The sequence below is a fragment of the Rhipicephalus microplus genome, chromosome 6 (assembly GCF_043290135.1).
Source record: "Rhipicephalus microplus isolate Deutch F79 chromosome 6, USDA_Rmic, whole genome shotgun sequence".
Classification (NCBI taxonomy): Eukaryota; Metazoa; Arthropoda; class Arachnida; order Ixodida; family Ixodidae; genus Rhipicephalus; species Rhipicephalus microplus.
The window spans coordinates 103,563,532-103,585,586 of record NC_134705.1 but is presented as its reverse complement, the minus strand read 5'-3'; the positions used below and the strand labels follow the sequence as shown (position 1 = coordinate 103,585,586).

Here is a 22,055-nt window from a genome sequence, read left to right as displayed (position 1 = left end):
CCATGTCCGTGGCGTGCCGTCGAAGTAGAATAACCACGTTGGCGAGCATGAGCGTGCAATCCCAGTGGTGGGTGGCACTGCCACGCTCGTAAAGGTGCAGCCAGGAGTCAACGTCGATGGTACCGTCAAAGGAGAAAGTACCAAGATCTCGCAATGGTGGCAGGGTGACGTAGGTTGTCGACTCGGCTAGTTAGGCCGGCGGTGATGAGGCACTGGCAGGTGAAGTAGCCGAAGAGTCTCCAGTGTTATGACCGCTGCGCGTCTCCATGAAGGTACGGGGTCATGCACCTCCACAAATAATTATACGATCAACTTATTTATTGAACTATACGCAAGGAATCGAGCTCGGCAAGCAATATGGCGCAAGTTCATCAACAACCAGCAACTGACGTCGTATTTCTCTTTCACGCAGCAAGGCTGCGGTAGTTGTTTTGTATCAATAATCTTTACAGTGCAGTTTTTTCTTTCTCTTTCAATACTCAGCAGATTATTGAGTAAGTGAGGCAAACAAAACTGCAACAACTGTCTTTCATATTCAGTTCGAAAAAAGGTAATGGCCCAGAAATCTTCTTTTCATAGAGAACAATAAAGGACATTTCCTCTTAGATTGGTGAGATTTATGAAATAATGTTGATTATTTTTTCAGAAACTTTGTATTTTAAGGCTAAATTCAAGAGATGCAGGTTATGTTCGGGCACAACGTGGAAACTAACAAAACAAAGTCCTTATGTACACGTGATATACAACGTTTGCTATGAAAGAGGAATAAATATTTTATGGTTGTTTATTTGTGTGAGATTTCTCCACACTAAAAAAACACCAGTAAATATTGATACATAACAGCCGCTAAACACGGCTGCAGGAAAGAAGAGCACGAAGTTAGTTCTTAGTTGACGCGGAACAGGCGCAATCTTGCTCGTCGAGTTCTGTTCGTTGTGCATAAATTAATAAAGAAGTTACTAGTAACATTATTGGTGGAGCTGGACGACCCCCATACTTCCATGGAGACGCGCAGCAGTTGCAACATCGGCGACCCTTCGACTGATTCGACTGCTGGTACTTTCTCTACGCCACCCTCATCTGTCCAAGCCATCACCTACGTCACACTGCCGCACTTCCGAGATCCCGGCACTTTCTCCGGTGATGGTACGACTGGTCGTGACACTTGGCTGAACCGGTACAACCACGTCAGTGCTACTAGCTGCTGGGTCCCACGCTCATGCCCCCCCACGTGCTTTTCTACTTGAACGGCACTCCCTTAGCATGGTTTGAAAGCCAAGAAACCGAATTTACGATCTGGGATCTCTTCAAAGAAAAGATCCACGACCTGTTTGGCGATATATGCGGTCGTCAGCTCGCTTCAAAGAAGGCTCGTGCCACAAGGGCTCAATCTTCTACCAAATTATATGTCTCCTACATACTTAAGGTCTTGGCCCTTTGATTCAAGGCCGACCAGTGCATGTCGGAAGACAAAACAACTAACCAGGTCTTGACAGGCATTGCCGACGCTGCTTTCAACCGGCTGGTTTTTAACAGCGTCTCGAGCATCGACACCATTCCTATTGAATGCCGACGTCTCAAACAAGCTAAAGCCCGCCGCGTAGCCCAAAGCATCGTGCCCCTTCCGAACACAGTGGCTACTTCGTACGACAACGCTTTCTACCAGGCCCCTCAATGTGACAACCTCACACGCATCATTCGTCGAGAGGTCGAGGCAGCACGGCCGGTAGCTACGCCATTCCCGACGCCTGTGCCTTCCCTGACCACGATCTCATCGATACGAGCCGTCGTTCGTCAAGACCTATCGAATGTCAGCCTACATCCTATTCCTGCTGTATACAATGTTGAGCCTTCTTATCGTCCCTCCTCTGCTCCTCGCATCCAACGCAATCCGTCCGAATGGCATGCTCTTGATGACAGGCCCAGATGTTTTAACTGTCCACGCGTTCGTTATATTGCTCGTCATTGTCTGCACCGCTGGGCTCCAACGTCACATTATGCACCTCAGTCTCATGCCACTTCTGTCCGCCAGTCGTCCTCATCACTTTCCTTATCAATGCCGACCACAATTTCCGCTCCTGCAGCACCTATGAGCAGACCTCGCTACGATCTGTCACCGTCCCCTGCTCGTCGTCAGTTCTGGTCCCCCCGCAACGCCGTGCTGCCTCCTTGAGCCATTCGCAGCACCTCCGGCTGGAAAACTAGGGCGTGCAGCTTCTGCAGGTGGAGCTGCCTTTACAACCTTCATAAAAAACCCTCGCCTAAAGTTACTGTCTACAATGTTCGTGTCAGCACAATGAAAGATACTGCCGTACATGTGTCTATGATGAGTGCTAACCTACGCCGCCTACTTTAAAATGTTGTCCCACCAGCCCTCAGCCGAGGCACATGAGTCGCCGATGGAAGAACGGCCGCAATTCTTGGCATGTACTCTGCGTGAGTTTCTAATGGGGAGAGAAGCACTGTTGTTCTTTTCGCCAATGTCGAACATTGGCCTCATGAACTAATTCTTGGTAAGTATTTTCTAGCCATGCACACTGCCCTCATAGACTGTTCAGCTGGCTCTCTCCATCTCGATTTACCTCTTTTTTCTGACCTGTCTAGCTCACTGCGAACCAGCTTCTGCTGCATTGATTTCACGCGCTTCCGCCTAACTCTGTCACACATGTCGACTTATCGCCGAACCCGCCAGTACCTGACGATGATTACATGGTGGCGCCGATTTCTGCCGCGATGCTTTCGCAAGAGGTTGCTGTGCGCGTATGATTCTGAAGATTAAGAGGAACCGCACCTTCCTTCCACTGGTCAAATTCTCACTCACCACCCAAGTTTAACCACAAGGTATCTCCGTGGCAAAAATTACCGCTCTTCAAGACGACCATGTCGAGCCCTTCAAAGTGGATGATTGCTGCAGCTCAGTCAGTGGTTCCACGTCGTCACGTTCTTGGGGTGCCAATTTCGAGCGAATGGTGTCATCGTACTTTATGTCTGAGCAATTTACAGCGCTTTGCCACGTTCTTAAGGGCTATCGTAGCATTTTCTACGTTGCCAGCAACTTTTTAAGCCAAACGAAAGACTATTGTCACCCATCGCATCAATGCTGACCATGCGACTCCCATTCACCAACGCCCCTACCGTGTTTCTGCGTCGGAGCGTTTAATAATACAACGAGAAGTCAAGACACTGTTTGCGAAAAACATTGTCGAGCCTTCATGCAGTTCCTGGGCATCTCCATTCGTCCTTCTTAAAAATAAGGATGGAACATGGCGCTTCCGTATCGATTACCATCACCTCAACAAAATTATAAAAGAGACGCTTATCCTTTGATTCGCCTCAACGACGCCCTCGACTGCCTGTATGGTGCTACTTATTTTTCAACTATTGACCTTCGCTGAGGCTACTGGCAGATAGCGGTTGACGAGATGGACTGCGAGAAGACCGCATTCATTACTCCCGATGTTCTTCATCAGTTTAAGGTGATGGCCATTGGTCTCTGCAATGCGCCAGCCACATTTGAAAGAATGATGGACTCATTGCTCTAAGATTTGAAATGGTCTACCTGCATGCGTTATCTTGACGCAGTTATTGGCTTTGCGCCCACACATTCGTCTCAAATCTATAGGCTCTGCCACGGTGGTCTAATGGCTAAGGTAGGCGGCTGCTGACCCGCAGGGCGCGGGATCAAATCCCGGTTGCGGCGGCAGCATTTCCAATGAAGGCGGAAGTGTTGTGGGCCCTAGTGCTCAGATTTTGGTGCACGTTAAAAAAGCTCGGGTGGTCGAAATTTTCGGAAGCCTCCACTATGGCGTCTCTCATAATCGTATGGTGGTTTTGGGACGTTCAATCTACCTATCAATTATTCACATCTTGATTTTTATCAGCTATTTTTGGACGTTTTTCGCGAAGCCAGACTCCAGCTTAACGTCTCCAAGTCCACGTCGCCCACCGTCAAACTTCCGTGCTCGATCACCTTGTCGATGCCCAAGGCATGCGTCTAGACCCAGAGAAAATTTGCATAGTCACAAACTTTCCCGTTCTGAGGACCACGAAGGATGTCCGCAGTTTCGTTGGGCTGTGCTCCTATGTCAGACGCTTCGTTAAGGACTTTGGGATTATATCATGCCCACTCACAGATCTCTTGAAGAAAGACGCCTCGTTTATATGGGGCCATGACCATGCGTCATCGTTTTCCAACTTACGACCCTGCTTACAACGCCACCAATCTTGGCTCACTTTAATCCATCAGCCCCAACAAAGATTCGCACGGATGCCAGTGGACACGACATAGGAGCTGTATAAGAGCGGCATAGGAACGGGAACACGACCGTGTTATAGCCTACGAAAGTCGACTGCTATCTCCACCCCAGCGCAACTATTCCATCACGAAGCGCGAGTGCCTCGCCCTTGCATCAGCAGTCGCCAAGTATCGTCCATACCAGTACGGGCGCTCATTCAGTGTTGGCACAGATCATCACGCGCCCTGCTGGCTAGCCTCCCTGAAGGACCCCACAGGACGTCTCGCTTTTTGGGTCCTACGCCTTCAAAAACACTCGTTCTCTGTAATGCAGAAAACAGGGCAATTAACAGGAGGCGGATTGTTTATCCCTCTACCCTATTGACGAAGCAACCGATACTGCCGCTATTGCGGGCATTTTTATTTTCATTTCGCAGCTGCTGAACGTTGGCGAAGTGCAACGTCGGAATGCTTGTTTACGAGCCATCACTGATAAACTGGAAGAAACGCCTCGCGAACCATTCCTACGCATGTTTTTGGTGAAAGACGGGATCCTATACCGCTGTAACCTTGATTTCTTTGCATCAGATTGTCATCCCACCGCATCTGCGTTTCACTGTTCTGCACCAGCTTCATCACGCTCCAATGACGGGCCATTTGGGCGTTTCTCGCACATAAGATTGGGTACGACGTCGGCTTTTTTCAGCCTGGACTTTTCCGCTCTGTTCGACGCTATGTCGCCGCTGCAGAGCACTGCCAGCGTCGCAGAACGCTGTCTGCCCTCCCAGCAGGCAACCTTCAGCCGATCGACGTTCCTACTGAACCTTTTTTTCTAGTTGGTCTCAATCTGTTGGGCCCTTGGGCCCTTTTCCACTCTCCAAAGCCAGAAATAAATGGATTGCTGTTGCCACAGACTACGCGACGCAGTACGCAATCACACGAGCACTCCCGACCAGTTGTGCTACCGGCGTTGCAGACTATCTGTGGTACGATATATTATTAGAGCACGGTGCCCCCGCCAACTTCTCACCTACCGTGGCCGCACGTTCTTATGAGCTGTCGCACACTAAATCCTGAGGTCTTGCCATACCAAGCACGAATTTACTACTTTGTACCATCCCCAGTCAAATGGCCTCACAAAGCGCCTTAACAGGATCCTGACAGATATGCTTGCCAAATACCTTGCGCCAGACAAACAGGATTGGGGCATTCATTTGCCGTGTTTGACATTCGTCTACACTTCATCCCGTCAAAACACTACCGGCCATTTGCCCTTCTATCTTCTACCAAACTTCACCCTACCCTTGGACACTTTGCTACCTGCGACCACCGAATACGCCGAGGAAGCCATCGCCCGCGCCGACCACGCGCACCAAGTCGCCCGTAACTATCTACAGGCCTCACGGGTGGACGAACGAAAGCTGCGCGATTCTCACCATAGAGACGTGCCCTCTTCCCCGGGTTCTCTCCTGCTCTTCTGGTCACCCACTCAGCGTGTGGGACTGTCCGAGAAAATGTTGTCGCCCTACACTGGACCATTCCGTATCGTTCTCCAAGTGACAGATGTCACGTACGAGAATGTCCCAACTGATCCAATAAAGTCATCGTCAGCTCCGAGAGACACCATTCACGTGGCTCGGCTGAAGCCCTTCTACCCCCCTTTGACATCATCTGCGTAGATTTAGCACCAGAACAGCGCTTCTACCGCCGGGGTTATTATACATAACAGCCGCTGCACGCGGCTGCATGAAAGAGGCGGACAAAGTTTTTGGTTGATGCTGGACTGGTACCATCTTGCTCATCGAGTTCTGTGCGTTGCGAATAGGATAATAAAGAAGGTACTCGCAACAATATTATAAGAGACACTAAACGTTTCATAGAGCATTAGTTTTATTAATACAGGAAGAAAGTGTAAAAAATTTTGCTATTTTTATTATAAAGACCTAGGGGTGATACAACGCGACACCCGCGTGCAGACAAGCGGTTTCGTTCCATTTTGTACGTGACAGCGCCTCAATGTTCAATAAATAAACTGGCGGAGCTCTGAATATGCTTTCTTAGATTATCGTAAATAAATACCACCCGACCTGGTCACTTAGTGTTTCGCTACAACAGCTACAGCTGCGGATTTTGAGCTTTTTTATTACTACTTATTATCGTAGTCTCCCATCTACTTCGGTAGAACGTAAATATCAGGCGCTCCTTCCTTGACTAGCGCCGTCATCATTGCCGTTGCCATCTATGGTGCTTGCATACCTGGGAATCATCAAATTGACTGAAAAACCTGTAAATAAATAAAATTGGAGAAAACGACTACGATTTTTGAGATATGAAACTTGATACCCTTTGTGTCAACGTCGAGTGATATACGTCAGATATCAGTTGGTGCTTCAACCTTACACGCAAAAATACTCTATACAAGCATCATATAGGAAAACTATTCACATTTTCTATATATTTTAGGGTGTTATAAGAGCACAATAAGAAGAAGGAATAAAATACTGAGTACACAACACGCCATGTAATGGCGCAATGAGTGTCTTCGGTATTTCTCACCTACTCAATAAGGCTGACCCGTCGTTCCTCCCATGATCAGCCTCGCGCAGCATCAACAGTGTCCACAATACAATTTACAGATGTGTGTCGGGTCCCGCGCTTATCCTAAAGAGAACATTGGCAAGATGGGTCCTGTCGTATACCACAAGCATGTTGATTTATGGCGTATGCGATACTTTAAAAAATGCCTAAATTTCAAAGACAGCTCCCCTTGGTGAAACATGAAGCTGCACTTATAATTTCCATGAGAATGTGTCACGTTCATTGGTGTAGGCTTTTAAAGATGTTTTTTTTTTTGCGTACTGCAAAGCAGGGATTTCGGTTTGTGTTTCTGTTGGTCATTGCGTCGCATGACTCAACGCACTCTACTTCACGACCTAGTAAAAGTTTCAGTACTGCCACACCGCCCAGCTATCCTGATATATGCTTGCTGCGTTCGTACTTGTAAAGGTTGTAAATCAAAAAGCAAGTATCACGCATATTTATGATAAATATATGTACGTGATTATTATGCATGGGTTAATTTCTATCTAGTATGATATACGCAATTTCGAAGACAGCAATGTTTATTACGCTGCACTATGCGTGCAAATTTTTATATGTATTTTTTGAAACATTCCTGTAGAGGTCTCTATAGTATTTTTACTGCAATTCATATTGTCATGTTCATTGGCTGTTACTTTATTGTTGTTTTATGAGTGAAATAACAAGAAACTGACCAGCACAATAGATATTGTATTGTTCATTTTACCATCCTCTTATTTGATTTTGCATGTACGGTCTCGAATGCAAGTGAGAGAAACTTATATACCAGGATAAACAAAGAAATTGTCTGAATGCGGATAAAATACCTGCCCAAGTTGGAATAGGTTGACTGCTGTTCCCAAGCCTTACAGGGGACCTAGGCGGCAAATGATATAGTGCGACTAATACGTAAAGCTGAAAAATAAAACGCACTCAACTGCATAGCGCCGAAAGTTTATTGTTTTAAAGCAAAAGCTATTATGATATCACAAGGGTCACGCGCACTTGTACGACGCTTCTACTGCAGCCTCCGCTCCGCCGCAATAGTTCAGTGGTTAAGGTACTCGGCTGCTGACCTGCAGGTCGCGGGATCGAATCTCAGCTGCGGAGGCAGCACTTCCAATAGAGGCGGAAAAGTTGCAGGCCCGTGTGCTCAGATTTCGGTGTACGGTAAATCATATGGTGGTTTTGGGGTGTTAAGACCCACATATTAACCATTCAATCCACCGCAGCCACCGGTATTCATACTCACATCACAAAACTAGAAGACCTACCGCTTGAGACACAGAGGGGCTATAAGCGGGGTCTGCTGGGTGGTAGCCCATATTCTACCACTGAGCTACACCGGTGCTTCTGACTTGTTGGAAAACATCGCACCAAGGGCACAGTGGAGCTCGAAACTGGTTCCGCTGGGTGCCGCCCGAGAATTCCACCACTGAGCTGAACTGGTACTTGTTACTTCTAGCCCAATTGCCCTAGGCAGGCTTGATGTGGGGACAGCAATGGCGTTAAGACTACTTATAATGCGTTTTAAAATGGCGAAAAAACAGCCAGTCGTCACACAATGCGAAAAACCTAACGAGGGGACCATCCAATGCTTTAAGAAATTACAAATGTTTGTTCTTGTTTACCCATTGGGTGTGGAACATACCCACTTAAGCCATAATTCCTCATCGTCATCAGCCACTCCATAAACAATTGGCACAAAAAATTTTGCAAATGTTTACCGGATACCAAGTTTCTAAGAAGAATGACGAGAAATGGCATAGCGAATGCCGTCCTACTACCCAAAAGTTTATTAATGCTGTAGTGGATATGAAGCTAGTGTGCTTGCAGTAGTTACCGAAACAGTGTTTTGAAAAGGCTATAATAGGCGCTCTTCTAGCTTTCGCTACGACTGTGACGTGCCTTCCGCACAGGCCTGCCGTTTTTCTTTTGTAATGCCTAATGTTAGCCCGAGCAATTGTCCAGCTGTAGAAAAATTTGCAAGATACACCTTGCACAAAAGTTCTTCAGGAGAGGGCTCCTACTCCACCGCTCATTGTTTTCTTTGAGTGAAAAAATTTCCAAAAGTTGTACGGTAAAAGCATTTAGTAAGTGACCATTTTTCGTAAGGGCTACTTGTCATCCTCAGAATAACTTCAGCAGTCATCATCATTATTTAGCCTCCTCACGAGCTGATGCTTGGCCTCGTGGCAGCGCCGGCTCACCCTTGTCACTTTGTTTCTTCTTGAGTTCCAATAAAGCCTTCCATCTGGCAAGACGTGTTCTTTACTTGATGTGAGCCATCCGCAGCAGTAAGGCTCAGAGGTCCAACACATGGTGCCGTAAACACGGGACCTTTGACGACGCAAGCATTATCGACGCTAGGAACCGCAACATCTCGGAAGACGTCACCTGCGATCTTGGTGAGTTACATCGACTGCGGGCGGCAGAATGGAACGAAATCTTAGACAACGCCACAGCCTGTGGTCCCAACTGATTGTCCTTTTGTCCGAAGTAGAAAACCGCTTCTGAGGAAACCAAGCCGGCACGGAAGCAGCCGTCAGTGTATTCCTCGACCAAACAAACTCATTTTATGATCAGATAAAGAAAGTGAATGAGGTTATTTTAAGAGATTCCAGGCAACCTGTTGGACAGCGAGACGTTAAACGCTGTAGAATACCATGACAAGGTTGTTACTCTCCCAGCGAATCTACGAGTCAAGCTGAATGTAGGTCTGGCTCCTCCAGGCCCATTCCTTACGAACGTTCACCCGTTATCACCGGGCAAGAGCAGGCTTCTCCAACTATAACTCGTAAAATTTGATGGTAAGCGCAAACTATCGCCGATATTTTGAACACAGTTTACATCAGCAGTCCACAACAACAGCGAGTTAAGCCCAACTGACAAGTTCAGCTACTTGAACAGTTTGGTTACCAGAGTGGCCGCATATACTACATCGGGACTACAAGCAATCGAAGAGTGCTCTAAAGACGCTATTGAAATTTAAAGAAGCGTTCCAGAGAACAACAGGTTATGGTGCACGACCATTTGCAAGGTTTTCTCAATCTAAAGCTGGTGTCGTCATGAGCAGACGTTCATAAGCTGAGGCAACCTTGCAAGTGTGTGCTCAGATTCGAAGCATCAAGGCGCTTGGCACAAGCTCGACAACTTATTGCTCCATGTTTTGGGAAATCCTGCTGAGAGTTCTACAGACGGAAATGGTGCTGGGTTTCCACGAGATGCACAAGATGTCCTCGTTGGCTGCATCCTCTTCGAATACGTAAGGCAATTCAAACCGTGTAACGGTTCAAGAAGATAACGATCTTCGGATGCTTCTAGAATTTTTTGAATTTCAACTCACTTCTCGGGAAGCTGTTGCTGAACAAGACGCAACTGAAACCCGTCAAGCCCCAGATAAGAAAGTAATAAACCCAGTCAGCCACGTGACGTTTCCACGAGAGCTACTCTACAAAGCTCTACAAAACGTTCACAACAATGCCTGTTTTTTCAGTCTGAAAAAGCATTTTTCCGAAGTCTGTGATACGAAGAATATCGACTTCTCTAAAGCAGGAAGATGCTCATCAAAGTGGGAAGGTGCTTTCGTTGCCTCAAGTAGGGCCACATGGCAAAAGAGTGCAGAAGCCAGTGAAAATGTTTCAAGTGCACGCAAGAAGGCACGCAACATCTGCGCATCCGATGACACCAAAAACGACAAGAATGTGATATCTGCATATGTCCATCTGGTGTCCAAGCAGGCAAGGTCAGTCGTAATGCTGCAGAGTGTTATAGCCACCGTACTGGGCGCAAAACCATCCGATCGCTACGAAGTTTCTTTTGAAAGCGGAAGTCAGCAGAGCTTTATTATAACCAAAGCTTATGGAAGACTTGGATGCGAAGTAATAGAAGAAAAAAACGTTGGATATCGGTTTGTTCGGGGGCGATAGCATACGGAAAACCATCAAAAAGGTACGCGTATCAATTCTCCCTGCGAACCACAAGTTTCCAATTTCAACAGAGGCACTGGTGGTGGACACAATATTCACTGAATGCATATTGGTACCAGAAGAAAACGTTATTAGAGAAATGAACAAGATTTACTTGGATGCGCGAGCTCTCTCTTTACAAGGTGTAGAAGACAAGCAGATTGCGGTTATTATTGGATCAGCCTAATATAAGGATGTAATAACTTGCGCCGGGAAGCCTGTTTTTGAAAAGTTGAAAGCTGTCAAGACGAAACTGGGATGAACTGTGCAAACATCATTGTCTACTGCAGCCAATGTTACACAGTGTGCCAGTGTTGCAGTCCAACAATTGACAGTGACCGAGCAGGATATCGCAAAATTTTGACTCGTTTCTGGAATGTAAAATTGCCGGTATCCAGGCCCAAAATGGAGGAACCATGGTCGCGAATCGGTGCTGGAAATTTTCGAGAACAACATTAGTAAGAAAAACAATCAATATGAAGTGGCACTACCGTGGAAAGAAAAGGTTGTTCTGGATGTAAACTACGCAGTTGCACTCAAACGTCTGCACAGTTTGACGAAGAAGCTTAAGAAAGACAATGAGCTCTTAAAACAATATGAAGCAACTATTCGAACGTACCTCGAAGAAGGATATGCTGAAAAAGTACCTACGAAAGAAGACCAGTCATTTGGACCGCGGAATTATATGCCACACTGAGCCGTCAAACGCGAGCAGTGATCTACTACGAAATTATGCTTCGCGTTCGACGCTTCGTCTCACGATTCTGGGATGAAGTCTGTAAACGACAATCTAGAATCCCGCCCAACTATAAGTCACGACGTAGTGACACTACTGCTTTGTTTCCGACGCTACAAGATAGCAATGAATGCTGATGTTGAGAAGGCGTTCCTTAATTGGTCTGCAAGAACACGAGGGTGATGCGCTTCGCTTCTTGTGGTTGAAGACTTCGCCTCAAGTGGACAGCCCACTGCCGTAAATAGAAGTTTGAAGAATGACGAGAGTGCCCTTTGGAGCTACTTCAAGTCCTTTCCTATTGGCTTCAACCATTATGCACCATTTCAGGTCCAAAGACAACCGCTTTCCTTCGACAACCCGGCTAGTGCAAGACTATATTAATATTGATGATAGTATTATTGGAGCTGACACTATTGAACAAGCAATTCAAATGCATGAAGACATAATTGAAATCTTCAAAGATGCTTCGATGAACATTCGTAAATGGGCCAGCAACGACCCTGTTGTATCTGTTGTCTTCCTACGAGGAATCACTTCTGAAAAACTTTGCGCATTTACAGGACCTCTGAAAGTCCCAGGACTTCATAGGAACAAGCAGAACTTTACGTTTAGGCTTTAGGATATTCTACAGTTTATGGGGGAGCATGGAATTACCAAATGCTGTGTGCTGCAGGCTTTTGCGAGGATCCACGGCTCTTTGGGGTTCCTGTCACCCTTTCTAGTAAGGGCGAAGGTCTTCCTACAAGATTTCTAGAGTGAAAACCTCTGCTAGAATGAAACCATGCTACTGAAGCTGTCAGCTGCCCGGAAAAAAAGGAGGTAGCCTTGCTACATGAGATCAGTTTTCCCAGGTTCCTCGCAGCGCGCCGCGAAGGCGCTTATCAAAAAGCAGAAGTGCACATCTTTTCCGGTGCAAGGGAGTCAGCATACGGTGCGGTAGCCTAGCTTCGTACCGTCGACTCGGGTAGTACCGTTAACACTATACTAATAATGGGAAAGTTAAGAGTTTCGCCCTTAAAGACGGTCACCTTGGCGAGGCTGGAATTGATGTCAGCTTTGCTTGCGGCCCGCTTATATGCCTACATCATCAAGAACTGCGACCTGGGCATTGGTGAAGTAACATTTTGGTAATTTTCAGATTACCGTCTGCTGGATTTACAAGGACCCTGTTTCTTGAAAGGCATTTTTATGGAACAGAACACAGGAGATCAGAAATTTGACACAATAGTTTCGATGGCGAATTTGTCTCAGAACTGAAAACCTTGCAGGTTTGCTCCCTTGAGGCTAGACTGTACACAAACTGAGTAGATCACATATGTGGTGGTATGGACCCGGATAGCTTGCCAAGTCTCATACATTCTCGCCTAAATTCAGAGAAAAACTTGACCTTGAAAACGGAAACTTGAGGCAGCTGCGACGGGGTCAAAAGTCAATATCCACGCTGTGAACACGAGAACATCGATGCCAACGCTGATTGATAACGAACGATTCAGCAGCCTCACAAACTTGTAAGAATAACGGCACGGGTTTTTCGTTATGGTAACAAGGTTGAACAAGGAAAGTGATAGACTCGAGGAGCTGTCTGCGGAAGAAATTCAACAGGCCAAGTGCTACTTGATTCGCGTAGAATAGAGAGCTCACTTTGGTAACGAAGGCAACTGCGTCGCAAACAAAAATACGAATCCTTCCTAAAGTCAAGTTGGACAATTAGGATTGTTCAAGACAACAAAGGGCTGCTTCGGGTACAAAGTTCAGATGATGGACGACTATCCCGGCTGCGGCGGCTGCATTTCCGATGGAGGCGGAAATGTTGTAGGCCCACGTGCTCAGATTCGTGTGCACTTTAAAAAACCCAGGTGTTCGAATTTCCGGAGCCTTCCACTACGGCGTCTCTCATAATCATATGGTGGTTTTGGAACGTTAAACCCTACATATTAATCAAATCAGATGACGGACGACTCATATGGTTCTCGCCATCCAATCCTCATTCCGAAAAACTCTCGCTTTTTCACTGTAATCATCAATCATTCTCACAAAAAGTCTTCCACGGAGGAGTACGAGACACACTGACTCAAATCAGGGAACAAATGTGGATTCCTGAATTGCGACAGCTTGTGAAAAAAAAACAGTACGATGGTGTGTCATCTTCCAACGCCTACATCCTAAACCAGCCCCGCCGCGGTGGTCTAGTGGCGAAGGTACTCGGCTGCTGACCCGCAGGTCGCGGGTTCAAATCCCGGCTGCGGCGGCTGCATTTCCGATGGAGGCGGAAATGTCGAGGCCCGTGTGCTCAGATTTGGGTGCACGTTAAAGAACCCCAGGTGGTCAAAATTTCCGGAGCCCTCCACTACGGCGTCTCTCATAATCATACGGTGGTTTTGGGACGTTAAACCCCACAAATCAATCAATACATCCTAAACCAGTTCAGCAAGTTTCACTTTGTATGCCCCAGGATCGTTGTAATCAAACCCTCCGTTTCTCGTAAGTGGAGTAGATTTCGCGGGTCAAATTTACATCAAATACAATCTCCCCCAGCACTTTTACATTGCTCTTTTTACTTGTGCTGTAACAAGAGCTGTTCATTTGGAACTTGTTGAAGATTTGACGACGGTGAATTTCCTTTGTGCACTTCGGAGAAACGTAACTCGTCGAGGCCTCTGTCACACAATGTACAGTGACAATGCCCGAACCTTCATCAAAATGTCCAAAGATCTACAGAAGCTCTGGTGAACAATTCGGCACCCCGATGCACTTGCATTTTTCGTTCCTCGAAGATTCAGTAGAAATTCATTTAGGGCTACTTGGTGGGGTGTATTTTACGAAAGACTCGTACGTTCTGTGAAGAGCTGCTTGAAGAAGATGCTCAGTCAACGTTTGATAAGTCAGACAGAGTTGGTCACTTTACTAACGGAAGTGGAAGCAGTAATAAATTCTTGGTTTTAACATGTGTGTACAATGACGTGGATGAGCCGTACCCCCTATCTCCAGCAGATTTTCTCGTTTGGAAGAAGACTGACAACGCTACCAACTTACAACCTCAAAATCAAAACTGAGTCGACCAACGATCAACTGAAGAAACTTTGGAGCTAGAGAGAAGAGGATTTGCAAACTTTCTGGTCTAGTTGGTTAAAGGAGTATCTGAGTGAACATAGAAATCACACATTGAACGAATCAAAAAGAAATCACATATTGAAGAAAGGCAATGTAGTTCTCTTAGGAGAAATACATCTTCAAAGGCTACTGTGGAGCTTGGTCCGCATAGAAGAAGTGATCGGTAGACATGACGGCATCGTGAGGACCTCCTTCCTACGCTTGCCCGACGGCTATGTTGTGAAGCGTCCTGTGCCGCTTCTGTACCCTCTGGAAGCCACCTAGCGTCATGTGTCTGTGCGGCAGGCTGTTGTGACTTCGTTTATTCATCCCTCGCAGGAAAAGAGCGGTAATCATCAATATTGAGCCTCCTCAATAGCTGACGCTTGGCCTCATGGCAGTGCCAGCTCACCTTGTCTTTTTCTTTCTTCTTGAGTTTCATTGAAGCTTTACATTTGGAAAGACGTGTTATTTACTTGATGTGAGCAGCGCCACAGCAGTAAGGCTCAAAGTTATAACACTGCACGCCCACTCCGTTGCATAGACCACAGCTTAAAGGTAGGGGTGTTATAAATTGTGCCACCACATTTTTACACTGTGAATTATGTGAGGTGTTTCAGGTTGAACTTCGAGACAACCACACAAACTTATGTGATGTAAAGTGAGTAATTTTTAAGATATGTTTAGTAAGGTTAAACTCATGAAAATAAAATAAAAATGGTGACGTTGTTTTGACATCATGTCACCATGATGTCAAGAAAATTTACTTAACCAGGCACTCTATTGAAGGCTGATTGTCACAGTTACGTGCCGTTTCTGTAATCTGGACGCCTCAATGATTTCACAAAGGGGTTCAATGGCATTGAGAATAATGTATTCTGTAGTGGCTGAACATGGCTCGCTATGCGTTTCTGTAGCAATAGCGTCATTTGTGTATGCTACAAAGCCGCGTAAGTCTCAACATATCCAGAATGGTTCGCATAGTTGTCATAATAGAAAGTCGCCCCTGTTGACCAGTTGAGCCTCTACAAGCTAATCTGTGGCATTGTGAAGTTAGTGTTAGGACGATGCGCTTACTCCTAAACGAATGTTTATACACAAAAAGATGGCAAGCTGAGCCAGTCTTTCTACGATCATGTTTATATTTCAGTAAACAGCACTCAAAAGCATGAACAATAAGATGTAAAGGGAGGGATGCTAAATTAAACTTAGACGTCACACATTTATATTGACCAGTGTGCGTAGTCACTAAACGCATTGGCTAGGCGCAAAAACCAAAATCAAGTGCAATTATGACTTGACCATTATTCAGTCAATCAATCAAAGCCATCTATGAGTATATCTATCTGTCTTTATATTTATATGTCAATCTACCTATCTGTCTATCTGTCTATGTATCTGGTTATTCAGCCATGTTCAAAAGTTTACAACACAGCAGCAGCAAGGACTGACTGGGTGCACGCCTATAAGCTGCACTGCATCTTTAGAACTGCACCTTTTGGACAAGCCGCGGTAATCTAGGGCAAGGCACGCAATATTCTGTAGATAATTTCGGCTGTTGTATTTTGAGCATAAGAGTTAGGCCTCTCTGTAGTGTTACTAGCAGTACAAGTACAAGCAGTAGTGATAGCTGTAGTTGTTGTAGCAGTAATATTAGTAGTATAAACGACAGCAAGAGCAAAAAATACGCATCATTCGCAGAAAAAGGAGAACATGCTACGACCAAATGAATGTTCAACATGCCTTACTGATCTTCTGCGGCTAGCATCAAGTTCCTTTCACTGGGCATACTGAAACACCTACTCTACTTGGACCAGCAATGGCGCTTGTGTGGTTTGATTGCCATGCTGGCTGAAAATGGTGCAGCACGGTACCTTGATACTCTTCCTAGTAGACATATTCGTTTTGAACTTCCTTCGATTCTTGACCTATCGCAAAGTGCTCTTTTCTAGTGAAACTGTTCCACATTGCTTCAGTCTTTTGCATATCTATTTCCAGATCTACTTGTCTGCTTTCCGTGTCCCGTTCTGTAATCCTAAGCTGAAATTTACCCCCCGAGTTACTTACTCATCAAGGCCATGTCATCAAGGCCTGCACCACTATTTTGCGTTTAATTTTCTTTCACTCCAACCACCCACGACTTATGAGCTCAAAGTAACAATCACATCAAAACAGCCAAATAATACGCAATACAGATGCACGCCACTTGCTAGTTGACAGGAAACGTAAAAGTGGCAGTGCGACTACTCCAACACTGCGCACACTTTGAAACCACCAATTTCAACTTTGAGTGAGACAAGAAAAAGTTAGGAGAAAATAGTCACCTGAGAAGAACGGTCGTCAAGAACACTAAGTCAACCTAAGCTCGCATGTTCAGAAGATCGGTATGGTGGCAGACATACGTAATTCTCCAAGCGGAAGTGGTCTACTAGTTACCTACTAACAGTGCGATTGTCCGCCATTGCCATTTGAGTACGTTCTCCACTTTGTGTAAGGAGACATTTTCTAGTAAGCTATAAAAATATCAGAACTAATATTTATAGCATCAGTATAAAACACTGAATTAGGTAACGAATCGGTCAAGCTTGGAAATAGTCATATTAGCAAGCACCAATGTAGACAGTACGAGGCAAAAGATGTACGATGTGCCTGTGCTGATTTTCCTTGGCTGGCATTGTGTTTTGATTCACTCGGCATTTCTAATAGAGCACTTACCCTACTTGGACTAGCAGGAGAAGCCGGGGGGGTTAACGGAGGTGGAGGCTGAAAAAAAAGTGTAGCAATACAATGTTCACTCAAAGGCACAGACGTGCATAACGTCTGCTTTAGGTGTATAATCAGTAGAAGTAGTGCTAATATCATTATCACTTTATTACTAATAGGATTTTCATATTTAGGCAAATACTGCCTATCATTCATATTTCAAAAAAGGCACACTCATATAGCAGAATATATCTAGCTGTGAACTCCCGTTCCATATTACTTAGAACTTCCTTGTTGTCTTCCGCGTTTTGTTCTCCCACGCGTAACCATGCAGCAAGATACTCATAAGTTTAGTGTTTGGAGCATACAGGGAAAAGTTAATGGTTTTACAGCATTCCGAAGAAGAACACAAAATTGACTGCAGCTGCGACAGTCGTTAATTGAGTATATTACTTTTAAATTTTGATGTCTTATGTATACAAGAAAAAAAATTGAAATAAAAATCAATCCTGGTTAACGTAAATAAGAAATTAAAAGTGAGGTCAATATGAAGTATTGAAGAACCCCATTAGTCACTTTGTACATGAAAGAATTTTGTCATTCACTTCAACACAATATGATATATTAAGCATATGGAGATATAGGAGATTCACAACAGACAAGCCAAGATCAATGTTTGGAAGCTTTACCAGAATCATTGAGTGGCTGGCGGACGTAGTTGACTACGTGCTGAGCAAAGCCTACGTGCTGAGCAAAGCAAAGCCTCTCTGGCAAATGAATAGATGAGGAGAATAGCGTCAGGAGACTAGCAAGGTTTGTAGTAGTTCAGTGGTCAGCTCGAAACGCGTGTTTATTAGGCATCAATAAAGTTTTCACGCTAACACACAACATTTTATTAAGGGTCAGCTCAAAGTTTTTCAATGAGGGATACAGTAGAGAAATCAGGCGATAAATAAAAAGATTGATTTTAAGGCGTAACGTAAATACTGAGAAACCTCGCAAAGCTTTCCACAAGCTGGAAGTGAAACCTTATAAAACGAATAAAAATGCATGGTCAATCAGTCAGAACTTTGACATGGTTTAAGTCCTGTAATATAATAATAATAGTAATATTGAAGAAGAAGAAGAAGAAGAAGAAGAAGAAGAAGAAGAAGAAGAAGAAGAAGAAGAAGAAGAAGAAGAAGAAGAAGAAGAAGAAGAAGAAGAAGAAGAAGAAGAAGAAGCATACCAGGCATTTTATGCGCGAAAGCCCGGGCTTGTTCGTAAGAAAATGCATTCCAGAGAGTTCTGGAATTATCAAGTTTTGTGGTGTGCATGAACCTGAACTCTCATAGCACATCATACGGGCATACAATGTTTTAATTTTTATGAATTCCACTGCCGTGCCCTGTTTATTCATTTTTTACTGTACCCTCAACACGAAAAGAAATTACAGAGGAGGGTTACACTATACATATTTGTAGGTCTTGTAACACAACAGAACAAAAGTTACTGTATCAAGCATGGGATTCCACACTCAAGAATCAATATTAACAACAGAATGAAAGTGCACATAACATCCTAAAAAGGAGTAAAAGGCAGAGTTGCAGGTGACGGTGGCAATATCAATAATAAGATGATTCTATTGCGAAATTGTGTGGGGGGAAATGTGTTCCTAAACGACTCAGTTTCGATCTTGTATTCTCTAGTTTTGTCGGAAATGTGATGACGTTTATTGAACCGGAGAAGTCGCAAAGATGTCGCAACGAAAAATGGCCGTACGACAAGCCTCGCAAAGGCGGCCTAGGTTCTCGTGCAATCAGAGCACGGGGTTTTTCCTTCTCTTTGGAAGGCGCATACACGTTAGTGCGTATGCTCCACTACAATACCCGCCGGGTTGAAGAGTAGCCATCCTGGCGACTCAGGGAGTAGGCACAATGAGGGGGTCGTAGTAGGGCTTGAGACGGTCGACGTGTACGGTCTCGCGTCCTCGACGGCGCAAATCTGGCGATTATGTTAGGGGCTCGATGATGTAATTCACCGGCGAGGTTGCATCAATGACACGGTATGGACCATGGTACCGGGCCAGAAGTTTAGAAGACAGGCCAGGAACGTGCGGGGGCACCCAAAGCCACGCGAGGGAGCCAGTACGAAACGTAGGCGCTATGTGATGAGCGTCATCATGTCGGGTTTTTTGTAGACCTTGAGCCTCACGTGTCATAGACCGAGCCAACTGACGGCAGTCTTCAGCGTATCTGGCGACTTCCGAAAGCGGGGAGCACTCCGATGCATCAGGGCGGTACGGGAGTATGGTGTCGAGTGGGTGGGATGGTTTGCGGCCGTACAACAGAAAGAACGGGGAAAAACCGGTAGTCGCTTGCGTCGTGGTGTTGTAAGCGAAGGTAACAAAAGGCAAGACAGCGTCCCAGTTAGTGTGGTCGGAGGAGGTGTACATCCTGAGCATGTCGCCAAGTGTGCGGTTGAACCGTTCAGTGAGACCATTCGTCTGTGGATGGTATGCGGTAGATTTCCGGTGGATGATGTTGCATTCAGCGAGAATAGCTTGGATGACCTCCGACAGGAACACTCGACCCCTATCACTGAGTAATTCCCGTGGAGCCCCATGGCGGAGAATGAAGCTGCGCAGAATGAAGAGTGCAACTTCATGGGCGGTCGCTGCCGGTAGAGCTGCAGTCTCAGCATAGCGTGTCAGATGATCGACGCCGACAATAATCCACCGGTTTCCAGAGCGACTATATGGGAGGGGGCCATAGAGGTCTATACCCACGCGGTCGAATGGGCGAGCCGGGCACGGGAGCGGCTGTAACGTGCCAGTAAGGTGCCGCGGAGGTGTCTTGTTCTGTTGGCAAGTGGTGCAAGACTGAACGTATTTCTGCACAAAGCGATACATTCCTCGCCAGTAATATCGTTGGCGCAGCCGTTCATAGGTTTTCAGGACACCTGCGTGAGCACTTTGAGTGTCTGCATGGAAATTCATGCAGATGTCAGAGCGCATATGAGTTGGGACAGCAAGGAGCCACTTCCGACCACCAGGCATGTAGTTGCGGCGGTACAGAATGCTGTCTCGCACGGAAAAGTGGGCTGCTTGTCGGCGTAGCGCTCTCGTGGAAGGGACAGCAGACGGATCGGTAAGGTAGTCGAGTAACAATGCAAGGTCTGCATCTTTACGCTGCTCCGAAAGCATGTCAGTGGTGTCTATTGGTGACAAGGTGGTAAAAAGTGGTGACAGAGAAGCCACATCTGGGGTTAATGGCGATCGCGAAAGTGCATCGGCATCCGCATGCTTGCGACCGGAACGATATACTACACGGATGTCGTATTCTTGCAATCGAAGTGCCCAACGTCCCAGGCGTCCGGACGGGTCTTTCAATGTGGACAGCCAACATAGAGCGTGGTGGTCTGTGACCACGTCGAAAGGGCGGCCGTAAAGGTACGGGCGAAACTTCGTCAAGGCCCAGATTATGGCCAAACACTCCTTCTCTGTCACGGAGTAATTCAATTCAGCCTTCTTGAGAGCGCGACTTGCATAGGCGACTACGTATTCGGCTTGGGTGCCTTTCCGTTGTGCCAAAACTGCACCAAGACCGATGCCACTTGCATCGGTGTGAATTTCTGTGGCAGCAGCGGGGTCGTAGTGACGAAGAATGGGTGGTGAGGTCAGCAGGCAGCGCAGCTGGCGAAATGCGTCGTCACATGCAGGTGACCATGCAGATATGCCTTTGCTGTTGGAAAGCAGACTCGTGAGAGGTGCGATGATGGACGCGAAGTTGCGCACGAAGCGACGAAAGTAGGAGCAGAGACCGATGAAACTTCTTAGGGCTTTCAGTGATGTGGGCAACGGGAAGTCAGCGACAGCCCGAAGCTTTTCGGGATCCGGAAGAACACCGTGTCTTGTGATGACATGTCCCAAGATGGTTAGTTTTCGTGCTGCGAAATGGCACTTCTTGGAGTTAAGTTGTAGGCCCGCAGAAGTTAGACACGTCAGAATCTCGTGGAGGCGAACAAGATGTGTCGGGAAATCAGACGAAAAGACTACGATGTCGTCCAGGTAACACAAGCAAGTTTTCCACTTATGGGCACGCAAGATGGTACCGATCATGCGCTCAAATGTGGCAGGTGCGTTGCAGAGCCCAAATGGCATCACTTTGAACTCATATAGGCCATCTGGCGTTACAAAGGCTGTCTTAGGGCGATCACATTCAGCCATTGGCACCTGCCAATACCCAGAACGCAGATCCAAGGATGTAAAGTACTCGGCGCCTTGTAAACAGTCAAGAGCATCGCCTATTCGTGGTAGCGGGTAGACATCTTTCTTCGTAATCTTGTTTAAGCGGCGATAGTCCACGCAAAATCGAACGGTGCCATCTTTTTTCTTTACGAGAACCACAGGTGATGACCAAGCGCTTTGAGAAGGCTGTATCACTCCACGTTTAAGCATGTCGTCTACTTGCTCCGTAATGACGCGGCGCTCTTCGGCGGAAACGCGGTAAGGACGCTGTCGCAGAGGCGAATGTGAGCCGGTGTCAATAGTATGAGTGATAGTCGTGGTGCGGCCCAAAGCAGGTTCTTGAAAGTCGAAAGAAGAGCGAAACTTGTTAAGGAGAGCAACAAGTTGGCGGCGATGCGAGAGGGGAAGGTCTGCGTCAATAGCATTGTCGAAGGGTGACAAACTTGATGGCTCAGACGCATCAGTTATTGCGGCAATCTGACATGGCGTTTCGTCGGGAAGAATAATATCATCGAT

The 22,055-nt window shown here is 46.2% G+C and overlaps 1 protein-coding gene across 7 annotated transcripts in view; it reads right to left on the bottom strand.

Annotated features, from left to right (window-relative positions):
• Window positions 1-22,055, bottom strand: part of LOC119183125 (uncharacterized) — a 182,753-nt gene that overhangs the window by 100,086 nt on the left and 60,612 nt on the right. For all 7 annotated transcript variants that reach the window (XM_075866328.1, XM_075866329.1, XM_075866333.1 and 4 more), the window contains exon 7: window positions 17,324-17,371. In XM_075866328.1, coding sequence (XP_075722443.1) covers window positions 17,324-17,371 — 48 coding nt within the window. The remainder of the gene's footprint in view (window positions 1-17,323; window positions 17,372-22,055) is intronic.